The sequence below is a fragment of the Microtus pennsylvanicus genome, chromosome 9 (assembly GCF_037038515.1).
Source record: "Microtus pennsylvanicus isolate mMicPen1 chromosome 9, mMicPen1.hap1, whole genome shotgun sequence".
Classification (NCBI taxonomy): domain Eukaryota; kingdom Metazoa; phylum Chordata; class Mammalia; order Rodentia; family Cricetidae; genus Microtus; species Microtus pennsylvanicus.
The window spans coordinates 13,996,820-14,013,340 of record NC_134587.1 but is presented as its reverse complement, the minus strand read 5'-3'; the positions used below and the strand labels follow the sequence as shown (position 1 = coordinate 14,013,340).

At 45.0% G+C, this 16,521-nt stretch overlaps 1 protein-coding gene across 2 annotated transcripts in view; it reads right to left on the bottom strand.

Annotated features, from left to right (window-relative positions):
- Positions 1-16,521, bottom strand: part of Stk39 (serine/threonine kinase 39) — a 249,030-nt gene that overhangs the window by 184,655 nt on the left and 47,854 nt on the right. For both annotated transcript variants that reach the window (XM_075984980.1, XM_075984979.1), the window contains exon 2: positions 3,735-3,847. In XM_075984980.1, coding sequence (XP_075841095.1) covers positions 3,735-3,847 — 113 coding nt within the window. The remainder of the gene's footprint in view (positions 1-3,734; positions 3,848-16,521) is intronic.

Sequence of the window (16,521 nt, the reverse complement as noted above, 5' to 3'; positions counted from 1 at the left end):
AGATCATTAATTCTCCACTTAGATAACAGATAATAAGAAAACTCAAATAAGGAATCCTAGGATAGTGATACTAACCTTGAGGCTGACCACAGACTGGGGAAGCAAGCAAGCACTTTCAAGAAGCTCAGTGCTCTCTCCCCAGGAGCTATCAGTCCACAGGACAATGGTCAGACTCAGCAAGTCTTAAGTTCCCACCTCACAGCCGGCAATCTGTCTATCAACCTGCTGAAGCGACCACTGCTCAGCAATCTCGCCTCTCCTCTTCCTAAACAAAGAGACGACTTACTAGCCCAGGGTTTCCCACAGGACAGGAAACCCTGGGAGGCTCCGAACGCAGCTGGTAAAGGTGAAGTATGCTTCACAACTAAAAAAACGTCTCCCGGAAGTGATATGCTACTTCAAATTTCCATTTATTCCAGTATCGCTGCGGAGGGGACGAACACGGGCTGACAGCAAGCGTGGGATCAGCAAACCTGAGAAATAATCAGAGCACGAGAAGCGTGCCTCCTGAAAACAGAGAGCCATGAAGCTGACAGCAACACACCCTGCCCGCCACAGGCACGTCATCCTGACAGGCTACAGTCAGTCACGGGACACTCCACAGTGACAAGGAAAATGCAAAGGGATACAGAGAGAAAGCACACATTCAGAGTAGGAAAATGTCAGACAGCACTTGAATGAAACCGTTCACTGTGGAGGGCTCGCCTCTAGTTACTGCTGAGTTAAATAAAACAAGGTTGTGCATGAGCAGCAGTTTAAGCTTCTCGTAGACTAAGCACACTATAGAAATGATGTTGATGTACTATCAAATAAACAGACAAGCTTAACCTTGAAGAAGTTTAGCAGAACTCATTTCAACGGGTAAGTTTAGATGGGCAGTCATTCGGTGCCAAGGAGCTCAGCTGGCATTTCCTTTCGTCCTTATATTCTTGGAGGAACTGGCACAGGGATTAACACTTTTAACAACGTGTCTCCTTCTGCAGCAAAACCTGGAGCCAAGGCCATGGCCGCAGCCGAAGGTACAGTGAGTCAACTGTCCAAAACTGCTGGGTATCACCACATCTGGTTCTACATGTCAATTCCCCACATCAAGGGGCAAAGGCCATGAAGCCCAGGCTTGGGAACAGAGAGAGGAGAAGGGGTCCGGGGTGAAAAATTCCTTGGGGGAGGCAGATGTTCCTAGGGCTAGTACAGAGTTGATAATTGTGATTTCTATGACATAATGCTCTTGCAAGATAAAGACCCCAGTGGCCATTGTTTCTTCTAAGGACAATGGTTTCCAGTTAACACATGGCACCCTCTGTGAGATGATGCAGTCCCCAACCTGGAGATAATACGCATTCATGGAATTAAAGGATTAATAGGATACCGGATGTCCAAACGCTGCCAAAATGTGAAACCACAGGAATAATAAAAGTGCATGCAGTGCAGGAGGTCGAAAGGGCACAGGAACTCTGCTCCACACAATGCGACTGTGTCAATCACCTGGACCACAAAGGAAGGCTCTACTAATGACCTTGGGCAGGCTATACTCAGAATCCTTAATTATTTTTATATGAAATTAGGAATCGTAGTATACCCTGAAGGACCAGCGCCCTTCCTCCCACCGTCTCTAAACATACCAAAGCATAAAAGAGCAGAGGTGCAAAGTTGAGACCAAAGCAATATACTTAAGAATTTAGCATCTGTTAAAACGGAAATTTTCACCATTTTATTTTGTTATATGTATTTATTACACTTACTTTATTATTCTTATGGTAAGTAGGTATGCGTATATTCTATACAGCTTGGGCATTACAATGAGGGAAATGGGGTCAGAAAAATAAATCGAGCACTGCTAACAGACAACTCATAAAGACTGATGGTGCCAAGCACAAAGGAATAAAGAGCCCAGCCCTTGAGCAGACAGCCAGACTGCCTACAGTGTGAGATGGAATGTGTACTGTCCTAGGAAGTGGAAGAAAGGGACTGGAGTGAGGAGGTCTCCTCTGGCCCTCAATCTGGCTCTAACTGGCCATCATGCTTGTTTGCCAACTGTGACAAAAAGTTACCAATGGCCTAGGGCAACTAGAAAGATGTGATCTGAAAGAGCCCAGATCACAGCACCAGTGCAGCCCAAAAGCTGCGCCCAAGACTGCAGCACAAGGACACTCAAAGTACACGTGCTACTCGGCTGGTAGTCAGAAGGTGGCTGGGGCTCCAACAGAGCACCACCGTGAAACACAAACACCATAGGCAGGCTCTTAAGGGATGTTTCAAACAATGCATAAATGTTAATGTACAGTTCACGTTAAAAAAAAATCCTATGCACAGACACAGGATTCGAAGACTCCCAAGAGACCTCAGGGATTTTCCAATTCAGCTCTCTCTCTCTTCAAATGGCCCGATGCTATTAGGCAATGCAACTGAAGTTAAAAACAAGTTAGTGGCCGAAGCGGGACCCAGCTCTCCCCACAGTTTATTCAATGCTTTTTCCACTCGGGGGAAGGTGACCTTGAGGGCTGGTAGATGACAAAGGCCCAACTGTGCTGGTCACTACCCAGTCAGAAACAGATTAAGTCCTCTGCAGCAACAATGCCCACAGAAGCAATGCATAGCTGAAATTCTGAGAGGGGAAGACATAAATGAATGACTTTAAATTAACATTTAGTTACAGAAGCCCTTGCTTTAATCTGGGCTTCAGCTGGCAGTCCTTTGCTTCAATCCCAGTGAGATCTCTGCATTGTGTAACCCGATTTAAAATGGAAGGCCAAACAGGTCTGGAAAAGTACAGCTCTACCCGTGAACTTAATTTATACTATAGCGTACTGTAATTAAGCCCGAAAGAAAAGCTATATTCTGGGAGGAGACAAAAAGCTCTTGTTAACGGCATTCCATTCCCAGTGTAGAATAAAACAAAAGGCTTCTTCATGTGGAGCCAACTGTCATTATACTGCATAGCTTGCATGGTGCTACTGGACTAATATTTGTGCTGGGATTAGTCTGGGATAACCCATCGGTTAACTCCTCCACTCCAGTTTTGTCCTGAAATAAATGGCCGAAAGGGAAAGGGGGGGGGAAATCCTGGCAGGCAGAACAACAACCATATTTATGAGATTAAAGTCTAAAACCCTTCACAGTTTACTGGGTAACTAATAACCATTTGCTAAGCTGTTCATTTAATAATGAGTCAGTTAAGCCCAGAGCAAATGTTCCTTCAACCAACCAACGCTACTCCAGTCAGATCTACACAGACACACTCCAGTTATTTATGTTAAGTGCTTCATTTCAAAGAAGAAATTCAAGGTAGCAAACTTGGATCATGAGCCAAATGCAGTCTATAGTATATGACAAAAAAAGAAAGAGAGAGAAAGAGAGAGAGAGAGAGAGAAACCCAAAACCTCAATTTGTATATGATTTTGTGACTTATAAAAGCAGAAATGCCCAAAATACACTTCTAGAGGAATTCATAGCTGAACTATTCAGAAAAGACCCAAGAGAAGGTGGACATCTGAACTTTGGGGTCACAAATCCATGACCTCAGGCCAGAGCTCTCCGTGTCTAAAATGGAATGCCACACTGAGACCACGGGGCTGTGCAGTCTGAATACCGCACACCGAAGCCACTTACTCCTGAGAGGGGTGCAGCCAGTTCCGGGGAGACACTACCCACCAACACCATGTTCTTTTCTCACCGTGTCCACAAGCCCCAGACCATGAAGAGCAGGAAGCAGCCATCCCTCCCCTGATACTCACTAACAGTTCATCCATACTCGTCTGGCATTTTTCCAGGTTGATCCGCTTGATGGCTACGCGTTCTTGCCTGGGTTTGCACAGGGCTGCCTGGACCACAGCCGTTGCTCCGCTACCTGAAAGAAAATAAAGACATCCGCTATCAAACGGCACCAGTTGACTGGCACTTACGCACCTTTTTTTTTTTTTTTTACAATGTCTATTATTTTAAGTCTCTGACTGAAGATATTCAAAGTATTACCAGGGACATCTTCAAAGAGCCCCTTCAGTTTTAAAATGACTATATAGAGAAGAAAAGTCCCCAGTGTCTCTCTGAGGACAGAGGGGCAGGCAAGTTGAGCACAACTCCATTTGAGCTTCAAGTTGTTATGACCCCTGGGTCCTGCCTCACTTGAACTACACTTCCAACTCACACCCATTCCCAGGTCTTCCTGGGCTCCTTCAGGACTTTCACCATGTCCTGAGATTTAGCATCCTGAACACTCCCAGGGTGTCAGCTCTTGCTCTACAATTAGAAAAACAGAAATCTGTCCTAGGAGTCTCTTGTTTCAAATGCAGCTCTTAGGGATGCCAAGAAAACTATGCAAATGTGTCATTGCAGAAGCTCCTTGGCATTCATGGAAATTTCATATTTAAGGCCTCTTGATCATTAGCTAATGCACTCAAGACTCCTAAAAGACAGAGCCACATTGTTATCCATGCTTTAAAGGAACGGGAAGCAGAGGAGTCATGATTTGTGGCACAATACCAAGAACGTCTAATGAGATTTATATGCCATCAGGGCAAAAGACCCCCAGAGCAAGGCATCGTAATTCCACAAGTGAAACCAAAAAATGACATCCCAATCGCCCAAATTCCCTCCTAGATGTCCAATGAAAGAACACAGCCTGAGCCTGGGACAGTACAAAGGGGGACAGATGGGACTCTAACACCCGGAAGTCAACCAGTCCTCTCCCTTCAAGGTGTCCACACACAGAAGCCCGACCTGTGTGAACCCCATGTGCTGATCACCCACGGCACAGTAACACTATAGCTGTAAAATTCCCGTTAAAGCTTGTACGTTTTCATTATCGGCCTCATTTTATATGTGAGAAAATGGGAACCTGGCAACATTGCCCAAGGTCACATAGCTAATAGGTAAGTACCTGGGCTGGGATCTGAGTCAGTGTGCCAAACGCCCACATCTGTGATGTTTGCCTACTTCCCACAAGCCAGAGCACAGCCTGCCCTTCCTCGCTTGCCTTGGCCTTGCCAGGAAAATATTTCTTCAGTACTCAAAGGCTCCACCAAAGAGAACCAACCTGGAGAGAAGGTGCAAGTGAGCCTCCCTTTCAGGAACAGGAAGAGTACTGGTGCGTGACAATGGCCTTCCTCTCCCAACCTCAGGGCGCTCCTTCAGCCTCAGTCTTACCAGGGTGGCCTCACAGCCCAGACTTGGGTTCAATCCAGAATGTTCCAGATATCAAGTCAAACACTACAAAGAGTCCTGCTGCTGGCAGAATGTGTTTTCCAGTCCCCAGAACAAGAGACTCACAGTGAGGGAGGCACAGAGAAAGCGCTAAGAAGCTGGTTAGCAGTGGGTCTGGGACCCAGCAGAGAAATCAACAAACATTTTAACTAGCTGCGGGCAGCATGCCATATCGTTCTACAATCAGTTTCTCCATCTCTCTCTTCCACCCTTAATACACAGTCCCAAGTGTTTCCTAATCAGAGCAATTGAAGAACAGAAAGCAGGCCAGCTCCCAGAAAGGACTGAACAGGTGTATATAACATCAGGCCTTCCCATATGTCCTGGACTTACAACCCCAGACTGCCACTAATACACTCAAGAATGTAGTCACAAATAGAAATTCTCAAAAGTAGAAGTGGGTTATCTCTGGCTGTAGAAGACTCTTCCTTAGTTAGAATCACAGCCAACTAAAGAATCACGACTTTTATCTCTACACAGCAAATAGGAAACTATATGGCACAAGCCCGCTGCAATATCAAGAAAGGATATAGCCATCTACCGAACACTAGGAGCTCTTGCTCTGAGTCCAGAGGCATCCTTTTAACTTCAAAAGGCATCAAGAACCAAGCTGAACAAAAGAGCATCCTAAAGACCAAGTCTACCCCCTCGCAGGGAGGGAGAAGAGAGGGGATTTTTGTTTTCCCTCCTGCAATAATTGGAAAACATAGGCTTAGGACTCCAGAACAAGGCATGCTAGCTGGTATGTGTTCTTTGTTTGCTTGTTTTGTTCCGAATTGCTGCAGCCAAGACACCAGTGGTCCTCAATTCGGTGTGGGTGGGTGGAGGCCAGTACCTTCTGGAAGGCAGCTTCAGAATGCAGCTTGCCAAGGACGGCTAAGACCAGCTTTGTGCAGTTGAGGTACAAAGTGTGTGTTCTACTGTGAGTGCTGATTCCAACTTGGAACCCTGCTGGACTCGAGAGAAGACTCCCCAGGTAAAGGGAATCCACACACTGACATGAAAGGAAGAGGTGATCTCTCAATTTTCCAAAGGGCCTTTCAGAAAGAATAAGTCAGTTCTGCTTTAAGGATCTTTATGTACTCTGCTGGACAGATTAAAAGGCAGCCTTGAAAATGTAGGCTCAGAAATCCAGGAAACGAGCAAGTGTTCACAACCTAAAGTAAATGGAACAGTGAAATGGCCAGTGGTCTCTGACGCTGAAACACACTTCGGTAACATCTCATGGTGTGCTTCCAGTAACGATTATCCTTGGGACCAGGAAGCCTGGAGCATTTATCGTTTTATTTCAGACTCCCGGCCAAAGTGAAGTGAAACTCTCTATAGCATGGTGGCCCGTGTGCCGGACTAAAAACCTTGCATTTTTCCATCTTTCTAGGCAGTTTTGAGTCACTCTATCTCCACTCATTTCTTTGCTAGTTCCAAGCAAACAACAGCTTCTAAGTTTCAGACAGAAACTACGGTGATGGCAGACAGTGGCAGTTTCCTTCAATTCATGACCAAGGCTGATGTCTGACTTTGGGTGGGCATCAATTTCCCCATCTGTTTTGTGGCGTGAACTGAGGTGATCGCCAGAAAACTGCACATCTGCGCTCACATTTGAGTTACCCAGAGAAATACTTCCTGGATATGTAACAGCGTCAGTAACTTTAGATTTCAGTAAGTCTGTAAGAAACGAAGACATCAGTGTCTCTTATTGAGAGAGAGAGAGAGAGAGAGAGAGAGAGAGAGAGAGAGAGAGAGAGAGAGAGATCATTATCAGTGTTGCCAGAAGTGTCTAAACAGTATGGTCAAAGTTCTTAATTCTATGACCCAAATGACAAATTCCCCCCTGTATGTAGTGCTGGTAGAAAAATATCTTGTTCCTAAATAACTTAAGAGAAAACAAGAAACACACGGCATCGTGTTTTCCTTTTCTGTTGTGAGAATCAGAAACAAAGACGTAAATTTCATCTTTAACCACAAGCCAATGTCTTAGTGTGGGTCTCCGGTGACTTCCCCTTCTCCTCTTCATCACACAGCCCCTACCGAGCACCTTATTCCTTCATACTTACTATCACATACTTCATACTTATTTCCCTTGTATAAACCCGTGTTCACAGAGTCTAACGCGGTAACACCTCCCTGAAACGGCACTCCCTGGCTACCTAACTCGAAGGCACAGACTTAACAGCCACCAGACAACCTCAGACTCAAAAAGGCAGCGAGAAGTCGTCGCTGATATTAATTCATCAGCAAAGAGTAACTAAAGCCCTACCATGCGGCAAGCCACTCACTAGATGATCAAAGTCCAAAGGAGACTGCTCCTGGCACAAGAGGGACAAACCCTTCAACACGGTCATTTCTTATGAGGAATAAAGCCAAGCTGGGCAGCTACAGTAACCTGAGCTATCGCTACAGACTAAAAATACATATGGTAAAAGCCCCCCCCCAACTATGAATTTAGCAAGAGGGCTTTGGGGGTCACAGAAAACAAAGGCTCTTCAGTATCATCTCAGTACTGTAACTGACAAGGAAGAATACACTTTCCCCTCTCCCCATCCAGAGGAAAGGTACTGGGCCTGCAAACAGGAAGATGGACTCCCAGAAAACAAGTTGGCCAGCACCTTGAGCTACACCGTTCAGCCTTCTGAACTATGGAACTGAACTTAGTCTGTGTTTCAGGACATTTGACCTATGATGTTTTATTATAGCAGCCCCAGAAGACTGACGCAGAGCCATTTAGTTTCTATTTGAAGCCACTCTTCCACTGATACCTGTGGTGAATGCCACACTAATTACCAGTTCAGAGCCAATTAAGTCAAAAACCAGAGCTAAGATCACCTGAAGGGCCTTCCATTAATCGCTGCAGTTTCCACATCTTAGGTGAGCAAGGTCTTTAAAAATGAGGTTAGGTGACTGTCTTTGTCACGGTGCTAGTGCTGTGAAGAGACACATAACCAAGGCAATTCTTATTAAGACAGCATTTCACTGGAGGCCTGCTTACTATTTTAAAGGTTGAGCCCATGAACATCACGGCAGGACACTGACCACCATGACTGAGACGGAGCAGTAGCTGAGAGTGTCACATCGTGATCTGCAGGTCACAGGCAGACAGATACTTGGCTAGTATACAATTTTGAAACCTCAAAGCACACCCCAGTGACACACCTCCTCCATCAAGGCCACACCTACTCCTACAGGCCACACCTTCTAATCCTTCAGAAACAGTTCCACTAACTGGGAACCAAGCACTCAAACTTAGGAGCCTATGGGGCCAGTCTCATTTGTAGCACCACTGTGAAGATTCTACTCATCAAAGATGTGGATTCCCTCCCCTTTGTGATTTTAGACCTAATGTCTAAACTTCAGCTTCCTTAATGAACTAATAAAATCTATTTGTATGACTCAATATAGCATAATATGTTTCACAGTCCTGGAAAATGGCAGTCCAGTAAATATAAGGCACTCCTGCTGGGACCCACTGCTCCCTGCAAACCGTGAGGAAGACCAACTTCAGGCTGTATGTGTATAGCACCTAAGGGACCAGAACCAAAGCTTAGCATAGGGAAGGTTCTGGTGGTTTGAAGGTAAAGAAAAGAGCTCTAAAGTTGGAAACAAAAGGCTAAAAGCTTCTTCAGGTCTGATACAACATGGTACACAGAAGAACCTAAAATGTAAAAGACCACTCAAAGAATTCATCAGCCGTGATTGATAAATTAATATTCTATAGCAAGACTTGATGTAATCAATTTTAATATCTGTCCTAAGAAGACACAAGTTTAAAGCACCTTTGACCACTGATTACATAGGTTCACACCCTAATGCCGCCACATCATAACTGTCCATCCTTGGATGGATTATTTAGCTTCTCCATGCCTCAGTTTCTTATCTATTAGATGGTGATAAGAATACCCAGCTTAAAGGAGGGTTGTCAAGACCTAGCAAATTAATTCGTGGGAAACTCTTAGAATGGTGTCCAGTATACAATAAGTCCTAGTTAAAACTTAGCTAGTGTCTTAGTTAGGGTTTCTGTTGCTTTGCTAAAACACCAATACCGAAAAAGACAAGTTGGGGAGAAAAGGGTTTATTTGATTTACACTTCTACATTGCTGTTCATCACTGAAGGAAGTCAGGACAGCAACTCAAACAGGGTAGGATCCTGGATGCAGGAGTTGATGTAGAGGCCATGGAGGGGTGATGCTTACTGGCTTGCTAGCCTGCTTTCTTATAGAATCCAGGACCACTAACCCATGGGTGGTACCACTCACCATGGGCTGGGCCCTCCTGCACTGACCACTAATTGAGAAAATGCCTTACAACTGGATCTCATGGAGGCGTTTCCTCACCTGGGGCTCCTCCTTCTCTGATGACTCCAGCTTGTGTCAAGTTGGAACACAAAAGCCAACCAGTACAGCTAGCATTGCTCTTTAGGGAAATCTTTCCAGGTTATGCGGTATCCCATCAACTTGTCATTTTAATACTGTATAATAATCCCTGCCATTGATGCACCCTAAATTATTCAGCTCTTGGGCTAAAAAGAATATTCTCTTATAAGAAGCAGTATCTTTCCCTCTAATAACCGTAATGTCTAGTATGTTACACACATACAAAGACACACAGACACACACACGTACACACTGAGTCCACAACAGAGTTAGTTTATGTTAAAGTCAGGATGAATTTGATTTCCCAGTAACAACTTCCCCAAGTTGCAAGGCTGGGGCTGGCCGTGGCATTAACCTCTGACATTCGCGATGGCCGCTGGGACAAAGTCTATCATCACGCCCTACTTACATGAGGAACGCCAAGCCAAACTTTAATAAGGGCTAGGGCCTTTCCCAGCACACACAGGGCTCTAATTATGTTCATCAGCCATAGACCCACTCTGCCAATAAGTACAGTCCAGAGCCATATCAGGTTGTCTTTATAGAAGTGTTGGCATGTGGCACATAGTACACAAAACAAATGGCTTTGGCTCACGCGCTTTCTTCCAGCCCTCCTTCCCCAGCTTACTCTGTTCTATTTATATCCAACCTTACAGCCCACAAAGCCAACCAGTCACATGACGGCCGGAAACTGACCAGGGGAGACGCTGGTGAATGGATACACGTGAGATTTACAGAGGTACAGCTACTGGACCTAGAAAGGGTATCTGGACTTTGCAAAAAAAACTGTGAGGCCAGATCTGTGGGAGCTCTCCCCAACTGTTCAGGTTGGCGATGAGTTTGTTGTTGCTGTCTTCAACACAAAAGTATTGAGTCAAGCAGAAGCTTTCCTGGGGCCACATTTTGCTTAAAACTAATATGGGCATTTGGTTTCCCAGCTGTACCCATTCTTACCCCATGGGCCAAATTTTAAAATATCTTTTAGGTCATGCACATAAAGCCGTCATCTGTCTAGATGGAAAAATGATCACATAACTTGTCTGATGGTGCTGGAAAATTAAATATTCACATGTAAAAGAGTGAAACATGGTCCTTATCTCTCACCCTGTACAAACACCGACTTCAGATGGATCAAAGACCGGAGTGTAAGATGTGAAACTCTGAAATGTGAGATAAAAAAAAGTAGAGAAAACACTCAAGGTGCAGCTGGGGCTTTCTGAGAGAAAAACAAAACAAAACTATTTGCTCAGGAAACAATAGCAACAAACCAGACTTCATGAAATTAAAACACTTCTGCCCAGCAACAGAAACAGTCAAGTGAAGAAACATCCCCCTAAACAGGTGAAAACCTTTGCTAAATACAGGTGTGACCGAGGACTGAAGAAGGCAGTAAAAGGGTAATGACAGACGGGAACTCTCATGGAGCCCTGGTGGGAATGTGAACCAGTCCAGGTACTAGGGACATCAGCATGGGGGTCCCTCCAGAAACTAAAAGTAGACTTGCCCTACCACTCACCTATACCCTATACTCAGAGCCCTGAGTCAGCCTGTCACAGAGGTCCTCGCACAGCAGCGTTTGCTGAAGCACTGTTCACCAGGGCTAAGCTCACAAAAACCATCTAGTTAATACCACAGGAGAAACAAAGAAAGCAGGGCCAGGTTCTGATTTTAAGCAAGGAAGCAGGAACCTGAGGGTATGGAATCAATCTGGGCAGAATGCAGAACAAGCTAGTCTGAGACTTCAAGGACAGTCAGAAATAACGAAATAAGGTTCTTTGCAACAAAATAGATGGAAATGAAGACTCAGATTATGGGACTAAGTTAATTTCAGACAAACACTGCATAGTTTTGATGATTCATGGATCCTGAATTTTATATAGATACACAAAAATCATATATAAATGACATGAAAGTACAATCATAGATTTCACGTGTGAAATGGATAGCATGCCTTTGTTTTACATATGCAGAATCACATATATGTATGTCGTGAACGTAGAAGCAAAGCAGAAGACTAGAAGGATGAGGACTAACAGGAAGAGAGGAGAGGAGATGAAGGATGCTGAGGTTTGTAAGAGGGACCACACTCAAAAGGCACTATGTTCGGACATGAAAATACTATACACTATGTACAAATAATAACCCCCAGCACTGTGTACAAATAATACATACCAATAAAAATGACCACACTGCAAATGGTTTAGCATAATGTTGTTATGCTTCAGGAACCGGCCCAAACTGGTTTACTCTATGTTGCTCTCCACTCGGCCACACAGAGAACAAACCTCACAGAGCTATGCCTGTGCCACCGGCTTCGTTCCCTGTGACAGGAACATGAGTGACATCGCAGGTCACTCGTGAAAAAGGGCAATTGGGAGGAAAGTGTCACATGTCGGCCGCTCTATCTATGCATTAATGTACAAAACAGATTCTACGGGAGCTCTGTCTACATGAGTGTACAAAACCAGGAGGCTGTGAGGAGTCCGACATCACAAAGCAACGTTTTCCAATATAGCCACAAACATGAGCGACCTTGTATGTCATAGCTCATAGAGTTGATATAGGCCCTTCTGCCTTTGTCAAATTTATAAAAAGGGTTAAGATGGGGGAGATTGAGGCAGACAGACATTAAGACAGAGACTGTAAAATAACCCTATGTTTCACTTCTGACCTTCCTGAGCAAGCGAGCCTGGCAAAGCATTTAGAGGTCACAGTCCTCAACAAGAGAGGTAGCCCTTGTATGGAACTCATCAAAAAAAAAAAAAAACACCTCATTAATGCCACAGAAAAAAAGTAGCCCCTGGGTCTGATTGTCAAGTAAGATAGCAGGAGACTAGGGTATGGAATCAAGCTAGAAAGAATGTTAAAGAGCTTACCTTAGGTTTCAGGCTACACTAACCCAACCAGGGAAGAGCCAGAAGGGTAAACTATGCTCAAGTCTCCTGCAGAAGGTACAGGGACTGGGGCGTCTGTCATAGAGAAAAACGGGTAACAGTTCAACAGTCTCCAATGATAAACACTACTGTTAGGGACATCTAGGTAAATGCTAAGCATGAGTTAAACACTTGGGGTGCTGAATATGTGTTATGATGCTGCTACACTGCGCCCGACTCAGTGAGATCAGGAGCAAGAATTATTCCCAGGTGTTTCATTTTCTTAACTAATATGTGGAAGGCACCGCACACACATCCACGCTACTCTGTGACTATGATTACCTGCAGATTAAAAATGCATTGAACACTCAGCGGTAGTGCATCCGATAGGGTGTGTGAGGCTTCTGTGCAGGGGCATCAGAAAACAGAAACCGTCTGAAGCACTCAAGCAGGTCTAGCCCCTCAACGGTAAAACTATTTTCTAGAACTTCGACTCTGAAGTTGAGAGTGCTTCTTGCAGGAAAACGCGCGAGCTCTTCACTAGCAAACAGCACCCGGTTTTGTTAAAAGGGAGGCGGGGAAACGATATATTCCAGGGGCTGATGAGGAGTTGAAGCCTTCTTGAAGAACCTCAGGCAGAGCCAATCGCTTCCTCAAGGCTCCCAGAGATGCTCCATGCCCTTCAGCCTCTCACTAAGATGGTCCCTCGGCCACTGCTTAGCAAACAGTGGGCTCTCATAAGTGTTCTGTTGGCGGTGAAACACATAGCATCCCGCCACGGAGGCCATTTGTGGACAAGGGAGGCAGAACTGGGTTCCATTCTGGGTACACACAAGAAGAGGAAGATGTAGCAGGGGACTCTGAGCACCTAGCCTGGAAGCCACCTGCCTAAAAGCACTTCTCATCTGCAGTTCTGGAGTCATGGTGCAGCTTACGTTGAGGAGCCAGGTTCTGTCAGAATTGGCTGGGAACCTCCCGCTTTAAAGATGGATCCAGTATGCGGCAGGGGAGAACCATACAAAATCTGTCAGATTAGTATAAACAAGAGACTTCTGTAGAAAACGCCTAATGGGAAGCTGGTGGCTGGCAGAAGGCCATGACAACCCTCCCTCCATTCCTGCCTCAGGATATATTGTATCAGGCCCTGAACCACAAAATGTGCAGGTACTACAGAGAAATAGTCCACAGAGAAAAGTCTGACTTTTCCACTCAGCAAAGGGTCATTGTGAAGTCCTCACCCACCTCTGGCAAGACTGAAAATGCCCCTGTTCTGCTCTGAGGGGGCAGGAGCTCCTCCCAGCAAGACCCACTTGTTCTCCTGATTAAATCGGCCAAATGGAAGCCAACATTCCACAGACGAATGTCCACTACTATTCGCACAGATAAACAGATACACCCACTGGCAACAGCCAGAAGGCACCAGTGTCCCACTTTGAATGTGCACAGCATGGCGGTGACCTCCAGTTCCATGTACCGTTCCAACATCAAGCCATCTGGAAATGGGAAGGGTGCGCATATGAAAAGAGTACTCACTTCCACGCATGCTGGTTTTGTATTCAGAGGAAGAAACCATCTCTCTGACTGGACACAATGTTGGGAATGCAGGGTCTCAAAAGTGGATAATGGGGGATGGGGATCATTTTCCCAGCTGATTGCATTGGACCCTATAGGCTAAGCCTGGATTTCACCATCGGCCTCTAAGCACAATGCTCAACGCTGGAGGCCTTCTTTCCAAAGGTCATGGGTGTGCCCATAACCTTCATCCAAGTGTCTAGTAGAATCACAGTAACAGCAACAGTCTGGACACTGTTTAAAAAGTATGCGTCCAACCCAAATGTTTATATTATTACCCTTGAATGTATGAGGACAGTCAGTACTGAGAGCCTTGCAGAGAGGTGGGTAACTACTGTCTTTTGCTTGTCTTTTATAATTGAAGAGTCAGGTGCAGCCACAAACGTGCTTAGAGCAACCTGACCGCAGACATCCTCAGTCCTGACCAAGGAATGGCCGGGGAGCCGAGAGGAAAGGGGTGGCAAATACTACATCCTGAGAAAGTGCCTTTACAACACTTAATCACCTCTGATTCTGCCCCCCACCCCAGGGCCCACTTCCTGTTCGTTTCCTTTTAATAGCCCCTCTGTGAATCCTATCGCTGGTAGATGACCCTGAAAACAAATATTATGATGACCACACAGTAATTGTTACACAGAAAACTTTCTTTGTGAAGAAAAGATTCATTGTCCAAAATAAAATATGTCCAATTCTCAGATAACTAAACATCCCTAGCTACTTCAGCCATGAAAGCAGCTAGGAACCCAAGTTTCCTCCCAGCTCAAGGACAGAGCTGAAATTTTTGTTTGTTTGTTTGTTTTGGGTTTTTTTGTTTCTTTGCTGTTGTTGTTTTTAAGAGAAGTTCACTCATTCTAAAGCTGTCTTCACCCTTCCTTACCCCAGCATCAGAGTAAACTGCTGCTTATCTGGTCTCCCTTGACAAGCTGAGTTTCTCCCCAAAGTTCCAAACAAGAGCAGGAAACCAGGTAACTGAGATGATTGCTGAGCAGAGCTCTAAGGGACAAAGGTTGCAAATGACACTGCAGTGGACAGCAATGTCCCACAGACAGCCTGGAAGGCTGAGAGCACAGCTGAGCAGGAATAAAGAGGAGAAACTCCTAGGGGAGGAGCCCAGGACAACAAGATTCGTCCTGGGCAAAGCAGTAGCATGCTGTAATCCCTTTGTCCACTGGTCCCAACCTCAGTTTCCTCATGATGGAAGCCAGACTCAGGTCCCACAGTCACCTCTGTGAAAGCCTGGCATGAGATGGGAAGACTGCTTCTTCCCACAGTCCTGCCTCAGGTGTGAAGGGTCTGCACAATGGCTGTAGGAGTCACCTGGATGTCTTTCTATGAAGGTGTGCAGGAGAATCTGTGGGGTCTATGCTGTACTTTCCTATATTGCCCTCAGTGATAGGATGCTATTGGTCCATGGACCACCAGTTTTATATAAACACAAAAGTTCCAGACATTCACTTCCTTCCAAGAAAGCAAAGAACCTAGAGACTACTAGCCAACCTCCTGGCTTCTATGGCCAACCAAGATAGAAAGGCTCTCTTGCTTTTAAGAATAATGGCTCACACCTTAATCTGAGCACTCAGGAGCCAGAGGTAGGCGGATCTCTGTGAGTTTGAGGCCAGCTATGGTCTACAGGGCTAGTTCCAGGACAGACATCAAAGCTAAACAGAGAAACGCTGTCTTGAAAAACAAACAAACAAAAAAGAACGCAGTAAGAAAAATTATTCACTATGAAGAATCATATTTAAGGATCTTTTTATGCATAGTGAGCTTTATAAAGTTATTCACTCTGCATTATCCTACAGACATTTAGGACTTGATTTTCTGTTGCAATTTGAGAAACTAGCTATAGATAAAAGATAAAAACAGATCTACTTCCTGTCTCAGTGGACCAAATATAGTTAAAACTTTAGAATTATTTCAAGCAACTTGGAAGTTGGGCTTCTGTGATGGTGCGAGAGAGAAATGTCCTTCATCGTTTCAGGCATTTGAACACTTGGTCTCTAGTGGACAGTGGCTACTTGGAAGACTTGGGAGGTGTGGCCTTGCTGGAGGAAGAAGGTCACAAAAGGTGACCTTAAGGGTTCAAAGACAGGCACCATCCCCAGTGTACTCATTCTGCTTCTGGCTTGTGGTACAAGATGCGAACCTTCAGCGTCCTGCTCTAGCCTACTTGTTGCCATGCGTGATCCCGTCCATGACGGCTCTTACTCTTGGGGAACCATGAACCTAAACAAGCCTTCCTTCTCTAAGCTGCAAGGGAAAAACCAATGGATACAGCTGTTCTCTGGAAATTATTCTATTGATCTAGAAAATATGGGGCCTCAAATAGTATGAATATCTAAGGCTACACAGTAAAGATGGTAGAATCGTATTTGCTTTTGTTCAGTATATACTAAGCCCTCAGTAACACACACATTAAATAAATTTCCTAATAGCAATGTTGCCTAAGTTCAACATATGTAAATTACCCAGTAGTCTAAGAAAATATGTCACTACAAAAACATTTTATT